The following is a 21,487-nucleotide window of genomic DNA, read 5'->3' on the forward strand; positions in this document are numbered from 1 at the left end:
TAAGCGATATGCTAACAATATTGCATGCTATCAAACCAAATGAATGAAACCCGCTAGAAGGGAATAGAACACACATTTTTATTCTGTTGACAAAGTGTCCTATATGTATAATAATTTCCAATAATGAATGAATATCTTTATCGTCATGATACAAGTAAGATTCAGTGTCAACAGGCCTCATGTTTCATTCCTTAAAAATATTATGACTCTACTATAATAGAATTCATTAAGCAAGATAAGTCTCGTGTCATTTTACATTACAAACTCAACATCAGAGCAAACTGGCTTAGTGTATCCTGGTCTTGAGTGGGATAGGATTATTTAGCTTACTTATGGTTGGACGTTCTCCACTTTAGAAAGAGCAACAGGCACAGCTACATCACCTGCAGCTGGACTAGGAGCTTTAGTGAGAACGTTTGTTGGGCTCCTAACATCAGCTCCACCTCCCCTCCCAATGATGCCCTTCTTTTCTTTCCCAGGAGGCTGTGGACTGGTTGTGGGTCTGGAGAAAGCAGAAAGCAGCAGGCCAGCAGTCATCATCAGGCCCCCCAGGGTCAGCATCCCAGTGCCAGCCTGCACACACACGCTCAGAGCCTGGTTATATTGCATGGCATGCCGGTCCACGAAGAGCAATTCTCCCTCGCCGAATGCCTCAATTCGAGTTGGAATGGCAAAACCCACAGCCAACACCACCAACCCCATGGCTAACAGGACCGTTCCGAATGCAAGAGAAATCTGAGAGACACAGGAAACCCATCATGACGAGGCACATTTACCGTACATGTACGTTTACATGTCTAACACAAAAGGTTAAGTGTAAATCTGGTTATGCTTCAATGGAAACAAATTCAGCTTGGTTGCAAGATTACTGTAGTAAGATTTCCTTGGTGATTTGTATAGTTGATTTCCTATGAACAATGTGCAGGACATCCTCTCGCTAAATGTCTAGCTTGCTAACTAGCCAGCAATGGAAGGTCACCAAAAGCCAATCTGTTATGACAAGGCCCAATGGATACACTCTCAATGTTACATTTCTGAAATATCATGACTTTTATTGCCACTTCTTAATCTTTTTAATGGCTTAGACCAACACAATCCATCCATCCATCCATCCATTATCTGTAGCCGCTTATCCTGTTCTACAGGGTCGCAGGCAAGCTGGAGTCTATCCCAGCTGACTATGGGTGAGAGGCAGGGTACACCCTGGACAAGTAGCCAGGTTATCACAGGGCTGACACAGAGACAAACAACCAGTCACACTCACATTCACACCTACCGTACAGTCAGTTTAGAGCCACCAATTAGCCTAACCTGCATGTCTTTGGACTGTGGGGGAAAACAAAGCACCCAGAGGAAACCCACGCAGACACGGGGAGAACATGCAAACTCCACACAGAAAGGCCCTTTCCGGCTGCTGGGCACGAACCCAGGACCTTCTTGCTGTGAGGCGACAGTGCTAACCACTACACCACTGTCCCGCCCGCACCAACACAGTCATCCATCCATTATCTATATTGTTTATTCATCAGGGTAGCAGGGGAAGCTGGAGCCAATCCCAGCCGAATTTGGGCACAAGATGGGGTACACCCTGGCAGGTTGCCAGTTTATTGCAAGGTAGCCAGTCTATCACACCTATGGGTAATTTAGAGTAGCCTGTTGACCTAATCTGCATGTTTGTGGACTATCTGAGGAAACCAGAGCACCCTGTGAGGAAATCCACACAGGCATGGGGAGAACATGCAAACTCCACACAGAAAGGGCCCAATCATTCATGAGGTTTGAACTGAGAACTTTCTTACTGTGAGTTGACAGTGATAACCACTGCATGACCATACAGCCCTGAGAACCATACATTATTTTCGTTTTCAAAAAGAAACAAAGTGATTGCTAAACCAGCTAAACTAGAACAGCACCATCCATCCATCTTCTACCGCTTATCTAGATCACGGGGGTAGCAGCCTAAGCAGAGCAGCCCAGACTTCCCTCTCCCTGGCCACCTCTACCAGCTCTTCCGGGGGAATACCAAGGCATTCCCAGGCCAGCCAAGAGATGTAATCTCTCCAGTGTGTCCTGGGTCTGCCCCAGGGTCTCCTCCCGGTGGGGCATGCCCAGAAAACCTCCCTTGGGAGGCATCCAGGGGGCATCTTAACAAGGTGCCCGAACCACCTCAACTGACTCCTTTCAGTAGAACAGCACCTACTAGTATAAACTAAACTGGACCACCAATGCATGTTTTAGGGTAGCTTTAAACTTGCCGTGCAGCAATTTACCAAGTCTGATTCACAAAACTTATACATTTGGTTTGGTCACTATTTGGTTTGGTATACCAAGAAAAAAGTGACTGAGGGGTATATAGGGCTGAAAACATACATTTTTTTAAATATTCTACTTTCTCTCTTTGTTCATCAGTCCAAATATCCATTACACCTTGTGTTTTGGCGGGACCTTGCAGCTTTCAGCAACCAAAATACACATCATATTTGGTTTACTTCTTACACTTGGGTTGATTTATGCTGGCATCAGACTACACAAATTCAGCCCAATGTTGACAAGATTTTGTCTTTGCTGAGAGATTTCCAAAGTTGGACCTGAACATGAATGCTGGGAACGACAAACAGGACTTGTAGTGTGACAATCAAAGAACAGTTATGTGGAGTCTGGGATACCCGACAACACCCCAATGAAAAAGTATAGCATGTCACATATATATTTTAATTTTCTTGTCTAGTCTGACAACTCCTCCAATGTTAATTATGACCAGGCACCACCCAAACTGATAATCACATCAGTTTTTTCTTTGGCTAATCAGACACAAAGTACACCACCATTCTTGCCAGAGCAGTTGGGGGTTAGGTGCCTTGCTCAAGGGCACCTCAGCCAGTCCTGTTGGTCCAGGGAATTGAACCAGTGACCTTTTGGTCCCAAAGCTGCTTCTCTAAGCATTAGGCCATGGCTTCCCCACACCTACAATGTGTTCTTTGATAGCCGTGACAATTTCTTGTCCCTCCTCCCTGATAACATTCAAGGATGTGAACGATGATTGGTCGGGGTCACATGTTGGTATTACCAGTCTCCCGACCGAGACATGGCAAGAATGTCTGACACTATGGTTGCCTAATCAAACAGGGTAGCCATCGTGAAAGAAAAAAAAATATTGTGTAGTCTGATCCCAACACTAGAAATGCAATAGAGTTTAATGGGACCTTCACTGAGACCACCTCACTCAGATATTTTGGTCTGCACCCAAGTGTTCTCACCTGTACAAACTAACCACACCAAAACAGGAAACACTCGGGTTCAATTCAACAGACTAAATGCTGCGTATATGAAAGTACCCTTTTCAATTTGTTGGGTATGTTCTGATGCTGAGGCTGACATTCAGAGTGACCCAGTCCTCCCGCCTCAGCTAACAAATGCCACTTAAACAGATTATCAGAACGGCCCTTAAGACGGAAAAAGAGATTCTTCCAGGAAACCTGGGGAAGGGAAGTGTATGAGAGTCTGTGCGTGCATGCATGCATAAATATCTCCTAAAATCTCCAAGACACCACACAAATAAAATGTTCCTACCTTACAGAGGCCTGAACTCCACCACTGGTATGAACGTTGGTTCTGAACATCCTCCTGGTTCCACACAGAGGCTGTACACTCCTCATAGAAATAGTGCAGGTAGGAGCGCACCCCAAAGCTATAGCCTGGCATGCTCTTGGCACGCTCTGGCCCATGTGCCTCTGAGTAAGAGGCCATATTTTAGACCTAGGACCAAAAAAAAAAATCCCCTGCTTTTTAATGAGAAGGTTGCATTTGTGCAGAGGAAAATGGAAATGCTGTTTGGAATGTTTGCATGAAATAGAAACAAATGATGGGAATAAATATCTATATAAAATAAATGATGACAATGAGTGTCTGCTGTAATCTCTCCATAAACATGCGTGGACATGGTGTTTCTTTTTATTTTCTAAGTTCATCAGGTATTAATCGTACGACTATTCAACATAACTTTAAATTGGAAACAAAATTTTACATTTTATTGATGATCTTTTACCTGAAGATGTAAATTATATGAGGGGAAACATACAGACACACCCTCACCTGCATTATACTGTATAATCACATTATGATAACCTAAAGTCATCAGTGATGGTTTGGATATTCAGTGGTTGATCACACTCTCAGTAAATAAAGTAAAGTAAATTATTGTACCTTTAGGGGTACAATGGCTTGTCACTGAGGCAGTACCCTTGAAGGTACTTATTTGTACCCTTTAGATACTGCTTGGGAACATATATGTACCTTTCTGGCCCTACAAAGGTACACATAGTTACCTTGAGGTTCAGTAATGAGCTGAGGAGGTACAATAGTGTAGGTTGTACCTTGGAGGACAGAAATGGACTCCTACTGTACCCCTATTTCTGTCACCAAATAACATCAAGCATAAAGCTCTTCATCTTTCTGTTTATGAATATTGTGTGCTAAGCTCAACAGTTCTAGCTGTAGTAATGATAATGACAGTTTTTTACAGACTAATAATTGAATGATTAAATTCATTCATCCATTATCTGTAGCCGCTTATCCTGTACAGGGTCGCAGGCAAGCTGAAGCCTATCCCAGCTGACTATGGGTGAGAGGCGGGGTACACCCTGGACAAGTCACCAGGTTATCGCAGGACTGACACACAGAGACAAACAACCATTCACACTCACATTCGCACCTACGGTCAATTTAGAGCCACCAATTATCCAGACCCTCCAGGATTTTGCGATGTTGCGATTTGCAACTTCAATGCAAATTCAACCAATCCCCGCGAATTCAGGGTGGTGTTGCAATTATATCCAATCACCGCAACTTTCCCGCAAATTTGACCAATCGTTGGCGTCATCTTGAGGTGACGTCGACAAACTACCTTCCGCCTTACTTCCGTGTATACGTTCAAGAGAAGCAGCATGTGCGAGTCAGTGTTTATGTAGGCTTAAATTCTGTTACTGAAAGTGTGTTATGTTTACAGTGAAGGACTGTGTGCACTTTACATTATTTTTTTACTTAATACAAGAAATTAATGGATGCCAACATTTTTGCCAAAATGGTATTTTATTTTCCATTGTTTAGGCAGCTTCAGCATCATACTGTGAGATTCTGTTCAAATTGTTTTTTTTTTCTTCTATGAAGCCTGAGCCATTTATTTTATTAGTTTATAATTATTGTTTAATTTAGTCTTCAGGAGAGACTGCCTGCACACAGTACTAGTATTAATAGTTTTTTTTTTCTTACATGAAAGCTGAGGCATTTATATTATATTTTAAGGTAACTTCATGTTGTGCTGTGAGCTTCTATGCACTTTAACTTTTGAACCAACAGGTGGATTTGGATAAGTAAAGCCGATTTTTCTGCATTTTTGTAGTCCTGGTAATCTTTTATATTGGTAAAGTTGTTTATAGGACCATTTCTCAGTGTCTTTGTTTTTTTAATCAATAGTTTTTCAGTAATAACTTAATATTTAACATATCACTCAATTTTAATCACAAAAAGAGAAAATCGCAACAATTTCTCGCAACTTTCACTTCCTCCCGCAATGTAATCGCAACAAAAACCTAAAAAAACACCGCAACTTTCATCACAATTTTTTGGAAAACCCCCTGCAACATCAGACATTTTAGCCCGCAACAATCACAAAAAAAGGCCCGCAAAATCCTGGGGGAACTGATTAGCCTAACCTGCATGTCTTTGGACTGTGGGGGAAACCGGAGCACCTGGACGAAACCCACACAGACACGGGGAGAACATGCAAACTCCACACAGAAAGGCCCTCGTCGGACACTGGGCTCGAACCCAGAACCTTCTTGCTGTGAGGCAACAGTGCTAACCACTACACCACCATGCCACCCATGATTAAATTGATGCTATCAAAAGAAAAGAAACAATGGAAGTTCTCTCTCTCTTTCTCACACACACACACACACACACACACTATCATTTTTTAAATGATGGAACAAAATTTGTTGTGTGAATCATACATCATTAAACTCTGCAGATATAATTAAACTGTTTGTTATGATGCTTTTTGGAAACCAGGCTCAGGATCTCCTGCTTCATCAGAATCATCCAGCCAGCCATCCATTATCTGTAGCCGCTTATCCTGTTCTACAGGTTCGCAGGCAAGCTGGAGTCTATCCCAGCTGACTACGGGCGAAAGGCAGGGTACACCCTGGACAAGTCGCCAGGTCATCGCAGGGCTGACACATAGACACAGACAACCATTCACATTCACACCTACGGTCAATTTAGAGTCACCAGTTAACCTAACCTGCATGTCTTTGGACTGTGGGGGAAACCGGAGCACCCGGAGGAAACCCACGCGGACACGGGGAGAACATGCAAACTCCACACAGGAAGATCCTCACCGGCCACTGGGCTCGAACCCAGAACCTTCTTGCTGTGAGGTGACAGCGCTAACCACTACACCACCGTGCTGCCCATGATTAAATTCCATCCATCATCTGTAGCCGCTTATCCTGTTGTACAGGTTTGCAGGCAAGCTGGAGCCTATCCCAGCTGACTATGGGTGAGAGGCGGGGTACACCCTGGACAAGTCGCCAGGTCATCACAGGTCTGACACACAGAGACAAACAACCATTCACACTCACTGTCAATTTAGAACCACCAATTAACCTAACCTGCAGGTCTTTGGACTGTCGGGGAAACTGGAGGAAACCCACGCAGACAAGGGGAGAACATGCAAACTCCACACAGAAAGATCCTCGCTGGCCACTGGGCTCGAACCCAGGACCTTCTTGCTGTGAGGCGACAGTGTGACAGCTCTCTCTCTTTCTTTCTCACACACACTATCATTTTTTAAACGATGGAACAACATTTATTGTGTGACTCGTACATCATTAAACTCTGCAAATATAATTAAACTCTTTGTTAAGATGCTTTTTCGAAACCAGGCTCAGGATCTCCTGCTTCATCAGAATCACAAAAATAATTAGTTCCGGTCGAAATGTAACCCAAAAACACTAAGTCTTTTCTCATGTCATCTCATTATCTCTAGCCACTTTATCCTGTTCTACAGGGTAGCAGGCAAGCTGGAGCCTATCCCAGCTGACTACGGGCAAGAGGCGGGGTACACCCTGGACAAGTCGCCAGGTCATCACAGGGCTGACACATAGACACAGACAACCATTCACACTCACATTCACACCTACGGTCAATTTAGAGTCACCAGTTAACCTAACCTGCATGTCTTTGGACTGTGGGGGAAACCAGAGCACCTGGAGGAAACCCATGCGGACACGGGGGGAACATGCAAACTCCACACAGAAAGGCCCTCGCCGGCCACTGGGCTCGAACCTGGACCTTCTTGCTGTGAGGCGACAGCGCTAACCACTACACCACCACGCCACCCCCTTTTCTCATGTCATATCTCATTATCTCTAGCTGCTTTATCCTGTTCTACAGGGTCGCAGGCAAGCTGGAGCCTATCCCAGTTGACTATGGGCGAAAGGCGGGGTACACCCTGGACAAGTCGCCAGGTCATCACAGGGCTGACACATAGACACAGACAACCATTCACACTCACATTCACACCTACGGTCAATTTAGACTCACCAGTTAACCTAACCTGCATGTCTTTGGACTGTGGGGGAAACCGGAGCACCCGGAGGAAACCCACGCGGACAACATGCAAACTCCGCACAGAAAGGCCCTCGCCGGCCATGGGGCTCGAACCCGGACCTTCTTGCTGTGAGGCGACAGCGCTAACCACTACACCACCATGCTGCCCCCTTTTCTCATGTCATTATGTTTAAATAAAAAAACAGCAAAAGGAGACTAAATTGCCATTTCTGTTGCTTATGATTAAAAAAAAATGTACTGAGTCTTTACTGAACATGGATCAACAGGTTCAGTCCTGAACATGAAGATGGCTCAGTAGCTACACAACACTGATAAACACCACAGTTTCATCATTGTATCTCCTCTCTCAAATCATGTCGTGAAAAATCAACCTTTTTTTTTTTTTTTTTTTAAATATATGTCTCGTAAATTCGTCTAAACATGAAGCCCGGTTAAACAGCCCACACACACACACACACACACACACACACACTGTTATTCCTCTCCTTCTCTGCTCTTACACTTCTTTGGAAAACAGCCGTTAATTAATGCGCGCGCGGCGACGGTCAGAATTTAAATCATTTGAAATGTAACGGTTTCTGTCTGTGTCTGAGGGAAAAGAGACAAAAACAAAGCGGTACCCAGTTGGAAGGCTGTTCTGATCCTCAACACGGCTTCATTCGCATCCCATCGTCGCTCCTCCTCGCAGTAAATAAATAAATAAATAAACAAATAAATAAATATCACTCTATCTTAATAATAAGCATGTCAAAACAATAGCTATAGTCCCAGCAAACCTCATAACCTACTAAGTGGCAAAATGGCCACCTGTGGTAACTATGGTGACCTGTAAAGTACTATTTATATTCTCTTGTAGTATGGCAGAATGTGGTTTTATCAAATCCAGTCAATGTAGGACAGTGTTTTTCACCTGAAAAATCTGAAAGGCAGCCTACATTGAATAAACAACTCATATTATTCATTAATATATAATTTAGATTTAAATAATAGCCATGGTGGTGTAGTGGTTAGTGCTGTCGCCTCACAGCAAGAAGGTCCGGGTTCGAGCCCCGTGGCCGACGAGGGCGTTTCTGTGTGGAGTTTGCATGTTCTCCCCGTGTCCGCGTGGGTTTCCTCTGGGTGCTCCGGTTTCCCCCACAGTCCAAAGACATGCAGGTTAAGTTAACTGGTGACTCTAAATTGACCGTAGGTGTGAATGTGAGTGTGAATGGTTGTCTGTGTCTATGTGTCAGCCCTGTGATGACCTGGCGACTTGTCCAGGGTGTACCCCACCTTTCGCCCATAGTCAGCTGGGATAGGCTCCTGCGACCCTGTAGAACAGGATAAAGCGGCTAGAGATAATGAGATGAGATGAGATGAGATAATAGCCTCAACTCTGCTCCATCAGTGCTAAGTTTCCCTAAAATATACTATACATCTACTTCATGAGGAGCTCAAGGGATGTCCAGACATGAAGCGGTTTAAAAAGATGTACAAAAATTTGTTTTATCATAACTGGCTGTTTACTGTGTATTTTTTAATTTTGTTCTTTTTTGAGTCATCGTCTATTTGTTTTGTTTTTATCTTGTTGTTCTCCATTGTGAGCGTGGTATTAGTAGTAAACTTATATGTGTAGACATATGGATATACATATATAATTAATTATATGATATAGTCATAGAGAATTGATATCTGAATAGTTGAAGTAATAAGTAATATACAGTGTATGTACAGTGCTCAGCGTAAATGAGTCCACCCCCTTTGAAAAGTAACATTTTAAACAATATCTCAATGAACACAAATAATTTCCAAAATGTTGACAAGACAAAGTTTAATATAACATCTATTTAACTTATAACATGAAAGTAAGGTTAATAATATAACTTAGATTACACATTTTTCAGTTTTACTCAAATTAGGGTGGTGCAAAAATGAGTACACCCCACAACAAAAACTACTACATCTAGTACTTTGTATGGCCTCCATGATTTTTAATGACAGCACCAAGTCTTCTAGGCATGGAATGAACAAGTTGGCGACATTTTGCGACATCAATCTTTTTCCATTCTTCAACAACGACCTCTTTTAGTGACTGGAAGCTGGATGAAGAGTGATGCTCAACTTGTCTCTTCAGAATTCCCCAAAGAAAATAATTTCTTTGCATCACAAAGGTGAAGGCTACAAGAAGATCAGCAAAGCTTTACTTATCAGTCAGAATACTGTAGCAAAAGTGATACAAAAATTTAAGAAAGATGGAACTGCAACCATCTCACAGAGACGTCCACGTCGTGCACAGAAGTTAACACCTCGACAGGAGTGTCTTCTGATGAGAAGGTTGAAGAAAATCGGCATGCAAGTTCACTGCAGTTATCTAAAGAAGTAGAACGCCAAACTGGGGTGACAATTTCCCGTGACACAATACGGCGTACACTGCAGAGGAATGGCATGCATGGATGCCGTCCACGAAAGAAGCCTCTCCTAAAGCCCAGGCACAAAAAAGCCCGCCTACACAGTAAAAAATGGAGTGTCAATATTGCAGTGTAAACCTATTTTCCTCTGGATAGAGTAGTTATAACACTATGCAGAGTAAAATCGTCTAAATGGTAGTGTCAAAAGTGAGAGTTAATTCCCACTTGCACACAACGACAAAATCTACTCTGCAGGGTGATGATTCCCCGCGAAAATACAATATAGAGTCAGATTAACTCTGAAAATCTTACACTATCTATAGTGTTAAATATTTTTACACACCTCATTGTTAATTTTGACACAAAATAGAGTAAAATTAACTCTAAAAATCTTACACTGGCTATAGAGTAAATTTTACACTGATTTTGAGTGGGACCAAATGTTATCTGACAGAGAGTTAAATTCAACTCTTAAAGAGTAAAATTGACACTATGATTTTTACTGTGTAGAGTTTGCCAGGGCCCATGCTGACAAAGATGAAGACTACTGGGACTCTATACTCTGGAGTGATGAGACCAAGATAACTGTTTTTGGAACTGATGGCTTCAAAATTGTATGGCGTCGCAAAGATGAGGAATACAAAGAAAACTGCCTGGTGCCTACAGTGAAACATGATGGTGGTATCCTTATGTGGGGTTGCATGAGTGCTGCTGGTGTCGGGGAGCTGCATTTCATTGATGGCATCATGAATTCACAGATGTATTGCTCTATACTGAAAGAGAAGATGCTACCATCACTCTGTGCCCTTGGTCGTCGTGCACTTTTCCAACACGACTAAACACACATCTAAGGCCACTGTTGGATTTCTGAAGAAGAACAGGGTGAAAGTGATTCAGTGGCCAAGTATGTCTCCTGATCTGAACCCAATCGAACTCCTATGGGGAATTCTGAAGAGACAAGTTGAGCATCACTCTCCATCCAGCATCCAGTCACTAAAAGAGGTCGTTGTTGAAGAATGGAAAAAGATTGATGTCGCAAAATGTCGCCAACTTGTTCATTCCATGCCTAGAAGACTTGGTGCTGTCATTAAACATCATGGAGGCCATACAAAGTACTAGATGTAGTAGTTTTTGTTGTGGGGTGTACTCATTTTTGCACCACCCTAATTTGAGTAAAACTGAAAAATGTGTAATCTAAGTTATATTATTAACCTTACTTTCACGTTATAAGTTAAACAGATGTTATATTAAACTTTGTCTTGTCAACATTATGGAAATTGTTTGTGTTCATTGAGATATTGTTTAAAATGTTACTTTTCAAAGGGGGTGTACTCATTTACGCTCAGCACTGTATATATAAGGAAGCTAGATAATCAATTTATATTGACTAAAGAAGAGGGGTGGGATTAAATAAGTTTTTACTTCAGCCCACTCCTTTTCGGACATGTAAACTCAAAACTGCTTAGTGCGTCCTTGTTTGTATTTTTGTTTTGTTTTCTTTTGTTTTGATTTTGATATTATATTATTATTACCTATATTGTTTATAGTTCATTTTCTAATTTAGTAGCTTTTTATGTGTTCTTGTTGCAAATGCTGTTTTACTTTTCTTGTTTTCTGATTATTTATTCATTGTTTGTTTACATGTTCGAAATAAACTATTATCATCATCATATTTGTTATGTAGGCTACTGTATGATGCCTTTTATTATTGTCAAGTCAAGTTTATTTGTATAGCGCTTTTAACAATAAACCTTGTTGCAAAGCAGCTTTACAGAATTTGAACGACTTAAAACATGAGCTAATTTTATCCCTAATCTATCCCCAATGAGCAAGCCTGTGGCGACGGTGGCAAGGAAAAACTCCCTCAGACGACATGAGGAAGAAACCTCGAGAGGAACCAAACTCAAAAGGGAACCCATCCTCATTTGGGCAACAACAGACAGCATGACTATAACATTAACAGTTTTAACATGAGGTCACCTTCGTTGATGTTATAACTCTTCATTGATGGAAACTTGAGTGCAAAACTGTTCATGACAACTGCAGTCCTAAAGTTAGCAAGTCAACTGTAGTCCTCAGCCATAAAAGCATTACTGTAAGTGTCCAGAGCGTCCTCCAGGTGTGACTTTCAACTGTCCTCATGGGGCTGTCCTCCACAGGAGCGATGCAATGAGACTCCAATCAGACACAGGGCACCAGGATGGATCAGGCAGGTCTGAGGAGCAGAAGAGTCACCTGAATAAGTAGGAACAGTATATATATTGCACTGAGTACAAGCAGGGACTCCGGCAACTAACTATGACAACATAACTAAAAGAAGAGAGCCAGAAGGTAACACAGGCATGAGGGAGCCCCGGGACATAAAGCAGCCAGCCACTACACCGTCAACAAACTCGAGTGAGCAAGCGAGTGGGGACTGACAGCATCCATACATCCCAGTTTACCAAAACACTCTATGTCTGAGGACCCTCCAGATCTACTCCTTTACCTCATAAACACCATTAACAAAAGGCTTGACTAAACAGATATGTTTTCAGCCTAGACTTAAACGCTGAGACTGTGTCTGATTCCCGAATTATTGTTGTTGTTAAATTACAGAATTCCACAACCTGGGCTTATTCCACAAACATTCAAGGGCTTACATAAAATATAACTGAACAAAATCCATAATCCATGTGTCTTTGGGATGTCTAGCTATTCTCAGAGTCTAAGAGACAAACTAAGGTATTAAATGTGACTATTCAATAAATTATTTATAATCTTTTATTATATGGTATGAGCTACTTCTGGTAAAATTATGCGCTCGGACTGGTTCCTTGGCGGGCAGAATTTTCCCATAATGCCCGTGAACGATTATGGACTTTTTTCCCAAGGCGCCGGCTTTCAATGTTGCAAAAAAAAAACAAAACAAAAAAACCAAACCAAACCAAAAAAGGATTAATTGGAAATCAAAACAGAATCGAAAACAGCCGAAACACAAAAGACAAACAAGAATCACAGAGTTATTCAAAAAATGAGCAATGAAGAGCATTCGGAAACCGCTAACCGCTAACAGAAATTCAGTTTTGAAAAAGCTAGCCGTTTATTTCTGCATGCGTGACTCAGCTATGTTACAAAATATGACGTGACTGAAAGCAATGTCATGCCTCATTATAACGGCCATCTATTTTAACCGTAGATATAAAAAAAACCCTCCTTATTCACCTTACTTGCTCGATCTTTACGGGAAAATATCAGAGCGAGGTCTTTTTGTAAGGACCGAGCTGCTGTCAAGACTTTGGTCTGATATTTTCCCGTAAAGACCTCACGCTCAGTTAATATGTCTCATCTCATCTCATTATCTCTAGCCGCTTTATCCTTCTACAGGGTCGCAGGCAAGCTGGAGCCTATCCCAGCTGACTACGGGCAAAAGGCAGGGTACACCCTGGACAAGTCGCCAGGTCATCACAGGGCTGACACATAGACACAGACAACCATTCACACTCACACCTACGGTCAATTTAGAGTCACCAGTTAACCTAACCTGCATGTCTTTGGACTGTGGGGGAAACCGGAGCACCCGGAGGAAACCCACGCGGAGAACATGCAAACTCCGCACAGAAAGGCCCTCGCCGGCCCCGGGGCTCGAACCCAGGACCTTTTTGCTGTGAGGCGACAGCGCTAACCACTACACCACCGTGCCGCCCTGTTAATATGTACTTAATATTAACTAGTAGAATTTAGATTTAAATAACCTCAACTCTGCTCCGTCAGTGCTAACTTTCCCTAAAATATACTGTATATCTACCTCATATTTGTTATGTAGGCTACTGTATGATGCATTTTATTTTTTTGTTTGCTTAATTTTTTTTAACAGAAATTCTACAACCTGGGCTTATTCCACAAACATTCAACGGCTTACATAAAATATAACTGAACAAAATCCATAATCCATAGGTCTTTGGCATTTCTACCTGTTCTAGGAGTCTAGGATATGAACCAACATGCATTAAATGTATGTATCAACAAGGTGAATATTCAATAAATTATTTACAATCTTATAACATTCAGATGAACACTGCTGAAAAATCCAGTCTGACCAGCTACCAGTCGAAACAAGCTGAGCTCTCAACTCGTAGACCATCTTTGCTAACTGGTAAGTGGTAGAAGACAGACATTTCTGAATTACTACTACTAATGCTACATTGTGCCCTGCAATAACCTGGCGACTTGTCCAGGGTGTACCCCACCTCTCGCCCATAGTCAGCTGGGATAGGCTCCAGCTTGCCTGCGACCCTGTAGAACAGGATAAGCAGCTACAGATAATGGATGGATGGAATGCTACATTGTGGACAAGTTTAATAAATTAGTTAATTAAAATTAATAATAAGAAAGCTGCAAATAACCGCTGGCGAAGATAGTCAACCAGCTTGAAAAGCCTGGCCTGTGTTTTGGCATCTGATAGCTGGTTAGCATGTTTTTCAGCATGGTAGATGATTAATGATTCTAAAGGTTTCCCTAGGTTTATCTGTTTTAGCAGGTTCTAGTTGATACATTCACGTTTCAACCCTGGTGCTGTAACATGTTATGAGTGTTTATGCTTTCAAATCCATTTGAAAATGACCTCAAGGCAGAGAGTTGGTACATTGTCACTGTGTAAGCTTCTCTTTGGAGCTTAATCATTCCATACTGGAGGTACTGACAGAGAAACCTGCTTCCAGACAGATATCTGACACAGATCCATTTTACCTTAACAGTCAGTCAATCATTTCATGCCTTTTGGCCTGGCATTTTGGCCCTGCAGCAATGTCATTTTATTCATCCTGCCCAGTGCCAAATTCAGATCTTCTGGTACACTTGCAACCACCTGAAATTTACTTGACGCCAAGTTGGGACATCACATCTACATGCATTTTACAAGATAGGTAGATTTAATACAACTTATATTATGGTGATGCCTTTTTGATATAAGTCATACTTGCTGACCCCCAGAGAATGAAACATGGTAGATCAGATTGCGTGACTAGGATTGCACCCTACTAGGAAGGTCCGGGAGAAATTTTTTGGGAAAAAAAGGTGTAAAATGGTGCATTCTCAGTGCCATATTTGAAGAAAATTGATTGAGAAATCAGAACAACATACTTCACAAAGTGAATGCTTCTCACCTTGCCTCAGTGCTTTGATGCATGGATGATCCAATGACCAAGTCGCCTTGAACTTGTTGTCAGAGCTAATCTTTTTTTTTTCTCCAGAGCTTTCATTGTTCTTGATCACCAGAGTATGTTTGGTTTTTACTGGTGTGATTTGTTGTAATATGTGACCTCACTGCTGACTGGCTAGAACCATAACGAGAACCAATGGAATGGCGCGATAGAGCGATACAATTTAGATTCAATATCATTATTGCACCATTCCATTGGCTCTTGGCTTCACTTAATAATACTATTTGACACTATATACATGTATCCCCTGTGTTGAAAATAGCTGAAGCGAGATCAGAAGAGCAAATCCAATGGTGTTTGCCGATTTATTTTGTAATGCTGTAGTCTTTAGAACTAAAAACGGTAGGTGGTATTCACCGGTCAAAAGCAGTAGACTGCCACGTGAATCAGTAGAGTTGGCAAGCATGATAAGTTAATCACTAACTCTCTAGCTAGGCAATTTCTTTTGCTACCAAATATAATGAACAGGCATGCTAAAACTACCTACAAAATGGCACTGGCTATATCTTTTTCTAATGAGCACACCTTTGCATGAATAAATATGGATAGTTTTCCATAAATGTCTACCAGTTGTGATAATCACTTGGATAGCTACTTGTGTGCATGTAGACATGGCACAAGGTCACAAATCATGAATGATGTTGGGTTTGCAATAAATACTGCTGTCATAAAGGCATCTTTCCTTTTAGTCTTTTCGTCTTAACATGTCAGACCACATGTACACCATAAGGAGATATTTGCTTCACAGTTTGTGACTATGGTGGCAGCTACAGATACCCAAAGCAAATTATAGCCCCTTGTCATCTCTTCTGTCATGGTGAGTGTCATGGTTCAAGAAACTGACCAGACTACAACTCCGACATCTGCGTCAAATCCTCAAAATGAGATGGGAGGACAAGGTCCCCGATATAGAAGTCCTCAGGTGAGCCAATACAGTAAGCGTGGAAGCCCTTATCACAGCCTCCCAACTTCAGTGGGCTGGACACATCTGGCGCATGCCTGACATGCGACTACCCAAAGCCGTTTTCTATGGAGAACTGAGCTGAGGAAAGAGGAGATAAGGAGGACAGAAACTGAGTTACAAAGATGTCTTGAAGAGGAACATGAAGAATGCTAGAATTATCGATCAGATGTTGGAAAGGGATGCCTCGGATAGAGCAACATGGTGAAGCATAGTTAAAAGCTCAGTGTCCGCAATTGAAGACAAGCCTCAAAGGGCGTTTCCAAGGGCTCATGAAGCCAGATATTCCATGGCAGCTCAGCCAGGCCATTCATGCCACCGCTGTGGACGACTCTGTTGCTCTGGTGTGGGCTTCGCGGCCCATCTGTGTTTCTGCGCATCCTAATCATCGCTAGCGATGGACAGCTGACGATATTTTTTCAAGACATTTTTAGTACTCTTCTTTCCTAGAACTCCTCAAAGTACTTGACATCTGCCACCAATGGTCCTGTGCCCACTCTTGTCACACACTTTCATTACTGAGCTTGCTAAGTTAGCAGGATTCTGCTAATTAGCAACGCTGGAGCTTGTTTCCATTCAGCCTGACAGGTCAGGTTTTCCCTTGGTATTTTCTGTTTAGTGTAGTCTACTAGCACACCCCCACAATATAACCTACCAGAAGGTCTGTGAGTGAGTGATGCTATTGCTGAGTGATTTCTCCTTGCTGTTCAGTGCACTGGTCACCGTTGAGGCCTTTGTTCACTCCTATTAGCTCGGTCAGATCGAGTTCTCCTTGGGCACTATCTTCTTAGAGAATTCACATCCTTTGCCATGTAATAGAATAGCTGTTCTAGTGTGTAAGGATACTGTCATACTGGGACCAAAGAGCAGGCCATTTGAGGGCAGATTCACTGTCCTCACCACATTGTGGTATTTGGCCTTATTTGTGAACTGCTTAACACAGAAACAGGCCACACAATTCATTGACATAAAGCTAGAAAGACAGAGAATGCTATCCATCCTGTCACTACAATGTATGTCAAACATTATTATACTTGCCAATCGACTTGTCCAGGGTGTACCCCGCCTCTCGCCCGTAGTCAGCTGGGATAGGCTCCAGCTTGCCTGCGACCCTGTAGAAGGATAAAGCGGCTAGAGATAATGAGATGAGATGAAATACTTGCCAATTGGGCAAGGCAATATGATGATATATCAATATTGTGATAAATTGTCACAATTAATAAATTATTTTAAAAATAAGTAAAAAGGTACTAAATAAATCCAATTACAAATCCAAACTCAAAACTAATCTTACCAAACTTCACCTGCACTAGACCCTATCAAAAAAAAAAAGATTCCTTGATCTCATACTTTGAGGTGTCAGTGATTCTTCCATCCAAATAATACACAGTGTGCCAGCATTTTTGCAGACATCTTTGCAGATGTTCTGTATTTTTAGTTTGATTCAATGGGGACAATTTAGAAAGTCCCCCCATCAAAGGTCTATTGGTATCTGTTTTAGCCCAATGAGACATCTAAATTCTATACACTCTATTAAATATTTATTATATCCACATTCACTGGCTATGAGCAATAGCGCACTCTGATTGGCTACTCTACTACTAGGTTATCAGCTCATATACCGTGAGTAGAGAAAAACAAAATGGTGGCGTGCATCAAGTCAGATATCTCATCTCATCTCATTATCTCTAGCCGCTTTATCCTTCTACAGGGTCGCAGGCAAGCTGGAGCCTATCCCAGCTGACTATGGGCGAAAGGCGGGGTACACCCTGGACAAGTCGCCAGGTCATCACAGGGCTGACACATAGACACAGACAACCATTCACACTCACATTCACACCTACGGTCAATTTAGAGTCACCAGTTAACCTAACCTGCATGTCTTTGGACTGTGGGGGAAACCGGAGCACCCGGAGGAAACCCACGCGGACACGGGGAGAACATGCAAACTCCACACAGAAAGGCCCTCGCCGGCCCCGGGGCTCGAACCCAGGACCTTCTTGCTGTGAGGCGACAGCGCTAACCACTACACCACCGTGCCGCCCAAGTCAGATATATCACTTTGTAATCAAGTATTTAAAAGAAACAGAAATAGCTAAAAGAATATAGTCTTCCCCTGCTCCCCCAATAGCTCCTATTCCACACTCCAACCCAGTCAGTGGCGGTAATGCACCTTTAATTTGGTTTGCCAACTGCCAAAAAAAAACCCCTAAAGAATAAGAAGAAAATGGCAGCGCGTGTTACTGAACCAACCGAGGACAAAAAAACTATACTCGAAAACAAAACCCCCAAAAATACAAAAAAAAAACCACAACAAAATATGGAATCAAAGTATTTCATGGTAAGAACATATCTTTTTTATTTTTCAAGAATTATTATAGCATTTTTCACAAATTGCTACTGTCATTTCGCAGGTTTGTTTACATTCTAAGCGGAAATGATTTTGTTGAACGTTTTGTATAAAGTTTTTATTTATCAAATTTGCAAAAATTTTAAATAATGCTCTGTTCCTCAAAATCCAGTGAACGTGGATAGAATAAAACAATTATTCCACTCAATCTCATCATACATGGCTTATAGCCAACTCGGTGCTCCATGCCTCATCAGCTATCAGCTCATGTATGATTCGATTTCATGGAATAACTGATAAATATCTACTAACGATATCTACTATCTTTTGCAATATTCCCAGCATGATTGTGGATGTACCAAAAGTCATGCACATCATTGATGTATTGCTTAACACTGGCTCCATTTCATTGCTGTTTTTGAACACATTCCTTACCTTTACCGTTGCCTCTTAGGTGAATAACCATGACCGTCTTAAGGGCCATTCCAATACATTCTCAGTTCAAGGAAGGTCACGAAATGGATTCACCATGACTGCAGGCATTAGAAGCTTCACTTTTGCATCAGGAGCTGATGCAATTTCTTTTTCAAAACCGTAAGTATGGAAGGCAGAGCTCTTCATAGATAGGAACTGGAGAAAAAAAAGGGAAAAATGTTCTAGTTTTAAGAACATAACTGAAAAATAACTCCAAAAAACCCCCCCGCTTCATCAACAAAAAGCAGAGGCTTTCTGCAAGCTCATTAGCAAGTATGTTTTTTATTGTGTAGCAAATATAAAAAGGTTGAGATGACCCAATGAGGACCTAGAATTCCTAGAGAGTCTGGTACACTATATAGCCAAATGTTTATGGATACCTGGCCATAACACTTATACATGCTTTTTGAACATCCCGTGATCTTCTATTTGCTTTTTATTTAAAAAAAAAAAATCCCTGTCTTACTTTACTCTTATAATAACCTCCAATCTTCTGGGAAGGCTTTCAAGTACGTAGATTTCAGAGCATCACTGTGGGGATGTGATCAGGCACATTAAGTGAGGAGACCTGGGGTGAAGTTGGAGTTCCAGTTCATCCCAAACTGGGGTTGAGATCAAAGCTCTGTGCAGGCCACTCGAGTTCTTCCACACCAAACTTGGCAAACCATGTCTAGCTTGCTTTGTTGTGCTGGAACAGGTTTGGGCCTCTAGGTTTCAATGAACGGAAATTGTAATGCTAAGTATGCAAGACATCCTATATAATTGTATGCTTCCAACTTTATGGCATTTTGGGGAAGACTCACACATGGGTTTGAGACAATTTGAATGACACAACAGATGACCAACAACAGACCTTTATCAGCAAATATACAAGATTCTCTTATTTACTCACCACTAAATACTTAAAACTGTTTAATACTGTTTTAAAAGCAGGATTCTGAGAACTTTAATTCCAGCGGCTGCATCTTACTCCAAAAAATAAATAAATGAATGAAATAAAAATAAAAAATGGTGGCATGGTGGTGTAGTGGTTAGCGCTGTCGCCTCACAACAAGAGGGTCCAGGTTCGAGCCCCGTGGCCAGCGAGGGCCTTTCTGTGTGGAGTTTGCATGTTCTCCCCGTGTCCGCGTGGGTTTCCTCCGGGTGCTCCGGTTTCCCCCACAGTCCAAAGACATGCAGGTTAGGTTAACTGGTGACTCTAAATTGACTGTAGGTGTGAATGTGAGTGTGAATGGTTGTCTGTGTCTATGTGTCAGCCCTGTGATGACCTGGCGACTTGTCCAGGGTGTACCCCGCCTTTCGCCCGTAGTCAGCTGGGATAGGCTCCAGCTTGCCTGCGACCCTGTAGAACAGGATAAAGCGGCTAGAGATAATGAATGAATGATGAAAAATAAAAAAATTGGGGGTGTTAAAGTATATTTACACAGAAATACAGATTGCAATCTTCAGGATTCTGAAAGTTGTGGCCAGAAAAGTGTACAAGACATATCGGACACTCTGTATCCCATAAGTGCAGAGCTGGAGGCTCAGATTAATGAGGACCTGCTTGCTATAAAAAGTAAACCTCCCTGTTGAAGCGTGCTCTCCACTACTCCCTTTCTCTCTTCTTCTAAATGTGGCTACTTGTGTGATGTTGGCAATATTTACTTCCAATCCATGAAACATGGCTCATAACTTTTTGAACTGTTCTCGGTTTCCCTCACAACAGCAGCTGTCGAAGTTCTTCATATGTCAGATCCGGTTGAAGAGTGAGAGAAAGGCACAGGCGATGATGGCATTTATGCGTCGCTGACTTGCCAACGTAATGAGCACATTATGCACATTCTCCAGGGCTATGGCTCGCCCCCATAGTTTTAATATTCACATTCCAAGACGAAAGGAAAAAGGATTTCATAACTACTTTTTCCACCCATTTTTCACTGCTTATGTGAGTCTTTCTCATGAAAAGAGGAACATTTCAGGTCTAGTCACAATTAGTCCAACACGAAAAAAAAAAAGGGTCTGGTGTATACATAAGAATTCTGAGACAGATAAAAGCAGGGGTGAGAAGCAAAAATTATGTACAGTATTTAATGACCTCCACTGACCAGACCAATAAGTGTAAGCATAAGGACAACATAAATGAGAAATTTTATGAAGATTAAATATTAATCAGTACATGAGCAATAGTGAAACCAATTAGTACATCGAGTACGCTCTAGCAAGACGGACTGCAACTCCTGGGTCTAGTCATTATTGCAGCTCTGGCTACATTAATGATGCTTTTTACTCATCATCGTGTCCTGAAGCCACCTTCAATTGACTTTTGTGAAATCTGCAAGTTGATGAAAGCATCTGTGATGAAGGCAGTGCAGCAATCCAAAGCATTTAAGACCTCTCATCTCATCTCATTATCTCTAGCCGCTTTATCCTGTTCTACAGGGTTGCAGGCAAGCTGGAGCCTATCCCAGCTGACTACGGGCGAAAGGCAGGGTACACCCTG

At 42.0% G+C, this 21,487-nt stretch overlaps 1 protein-coding gene across 1 annotated transcript; it reads right to left on the reverse strand.

Annotated features, from left to right (window-relative positions):
- Positions 1 to 330: 330 nt before the first annotated feature.
- Positions 331 to 3,747, reverse strand: nrsn1l (neurensin 1-like). The gene is made up of 2 exons (XM_060904046.1): positions 3,571 to 3,747; positions 331 to 735 (listed from the first exon to the last, which is right to left on the reverse strand). Exons 1-2 carry the CDS (start codon positions 3,745 to 3,747, stop codon positions 331 to 333), a joined length of 582 nt encoding a protein of 193 aa, XP_060760029.1.
- Positions 3,748 to 21,487: the final 17,740 nt, after the last annotated feature.

The sequence above is a fragment of the Neoarius graeffei genome, chromosome 22, assembly GCF_027579695.1.
Source record: "Neoarius graeffei isolate fNeoGra1 chromosome 22, fNeoGra1.pri, whole genome shotgun sequence".
Lineage (NCBI taxonomy): Eukaryota > Metazoa > Chordata > Actinopteri > Siluriformes > Ariidae > Neoarius > Neoarius graeffei.

Bases quoted from the DNA above. Each gene is read 5' to 3' on its own strand.
- nrsn1l (XM_060904046.1), bottom strand. From the start codon at position 3,747: ATGGCCTCTTACTCAGAGGCACATGGGCCAGAGCGTGCCAAGAGCATG. The intron at 736-3,570 runs GTAGGAACATTT...TGTGTCTCTCAG, and splicing joins GGAGTTCAGGCCTCTGTAAG to ATTTCTCTTGCATTCGGAAC.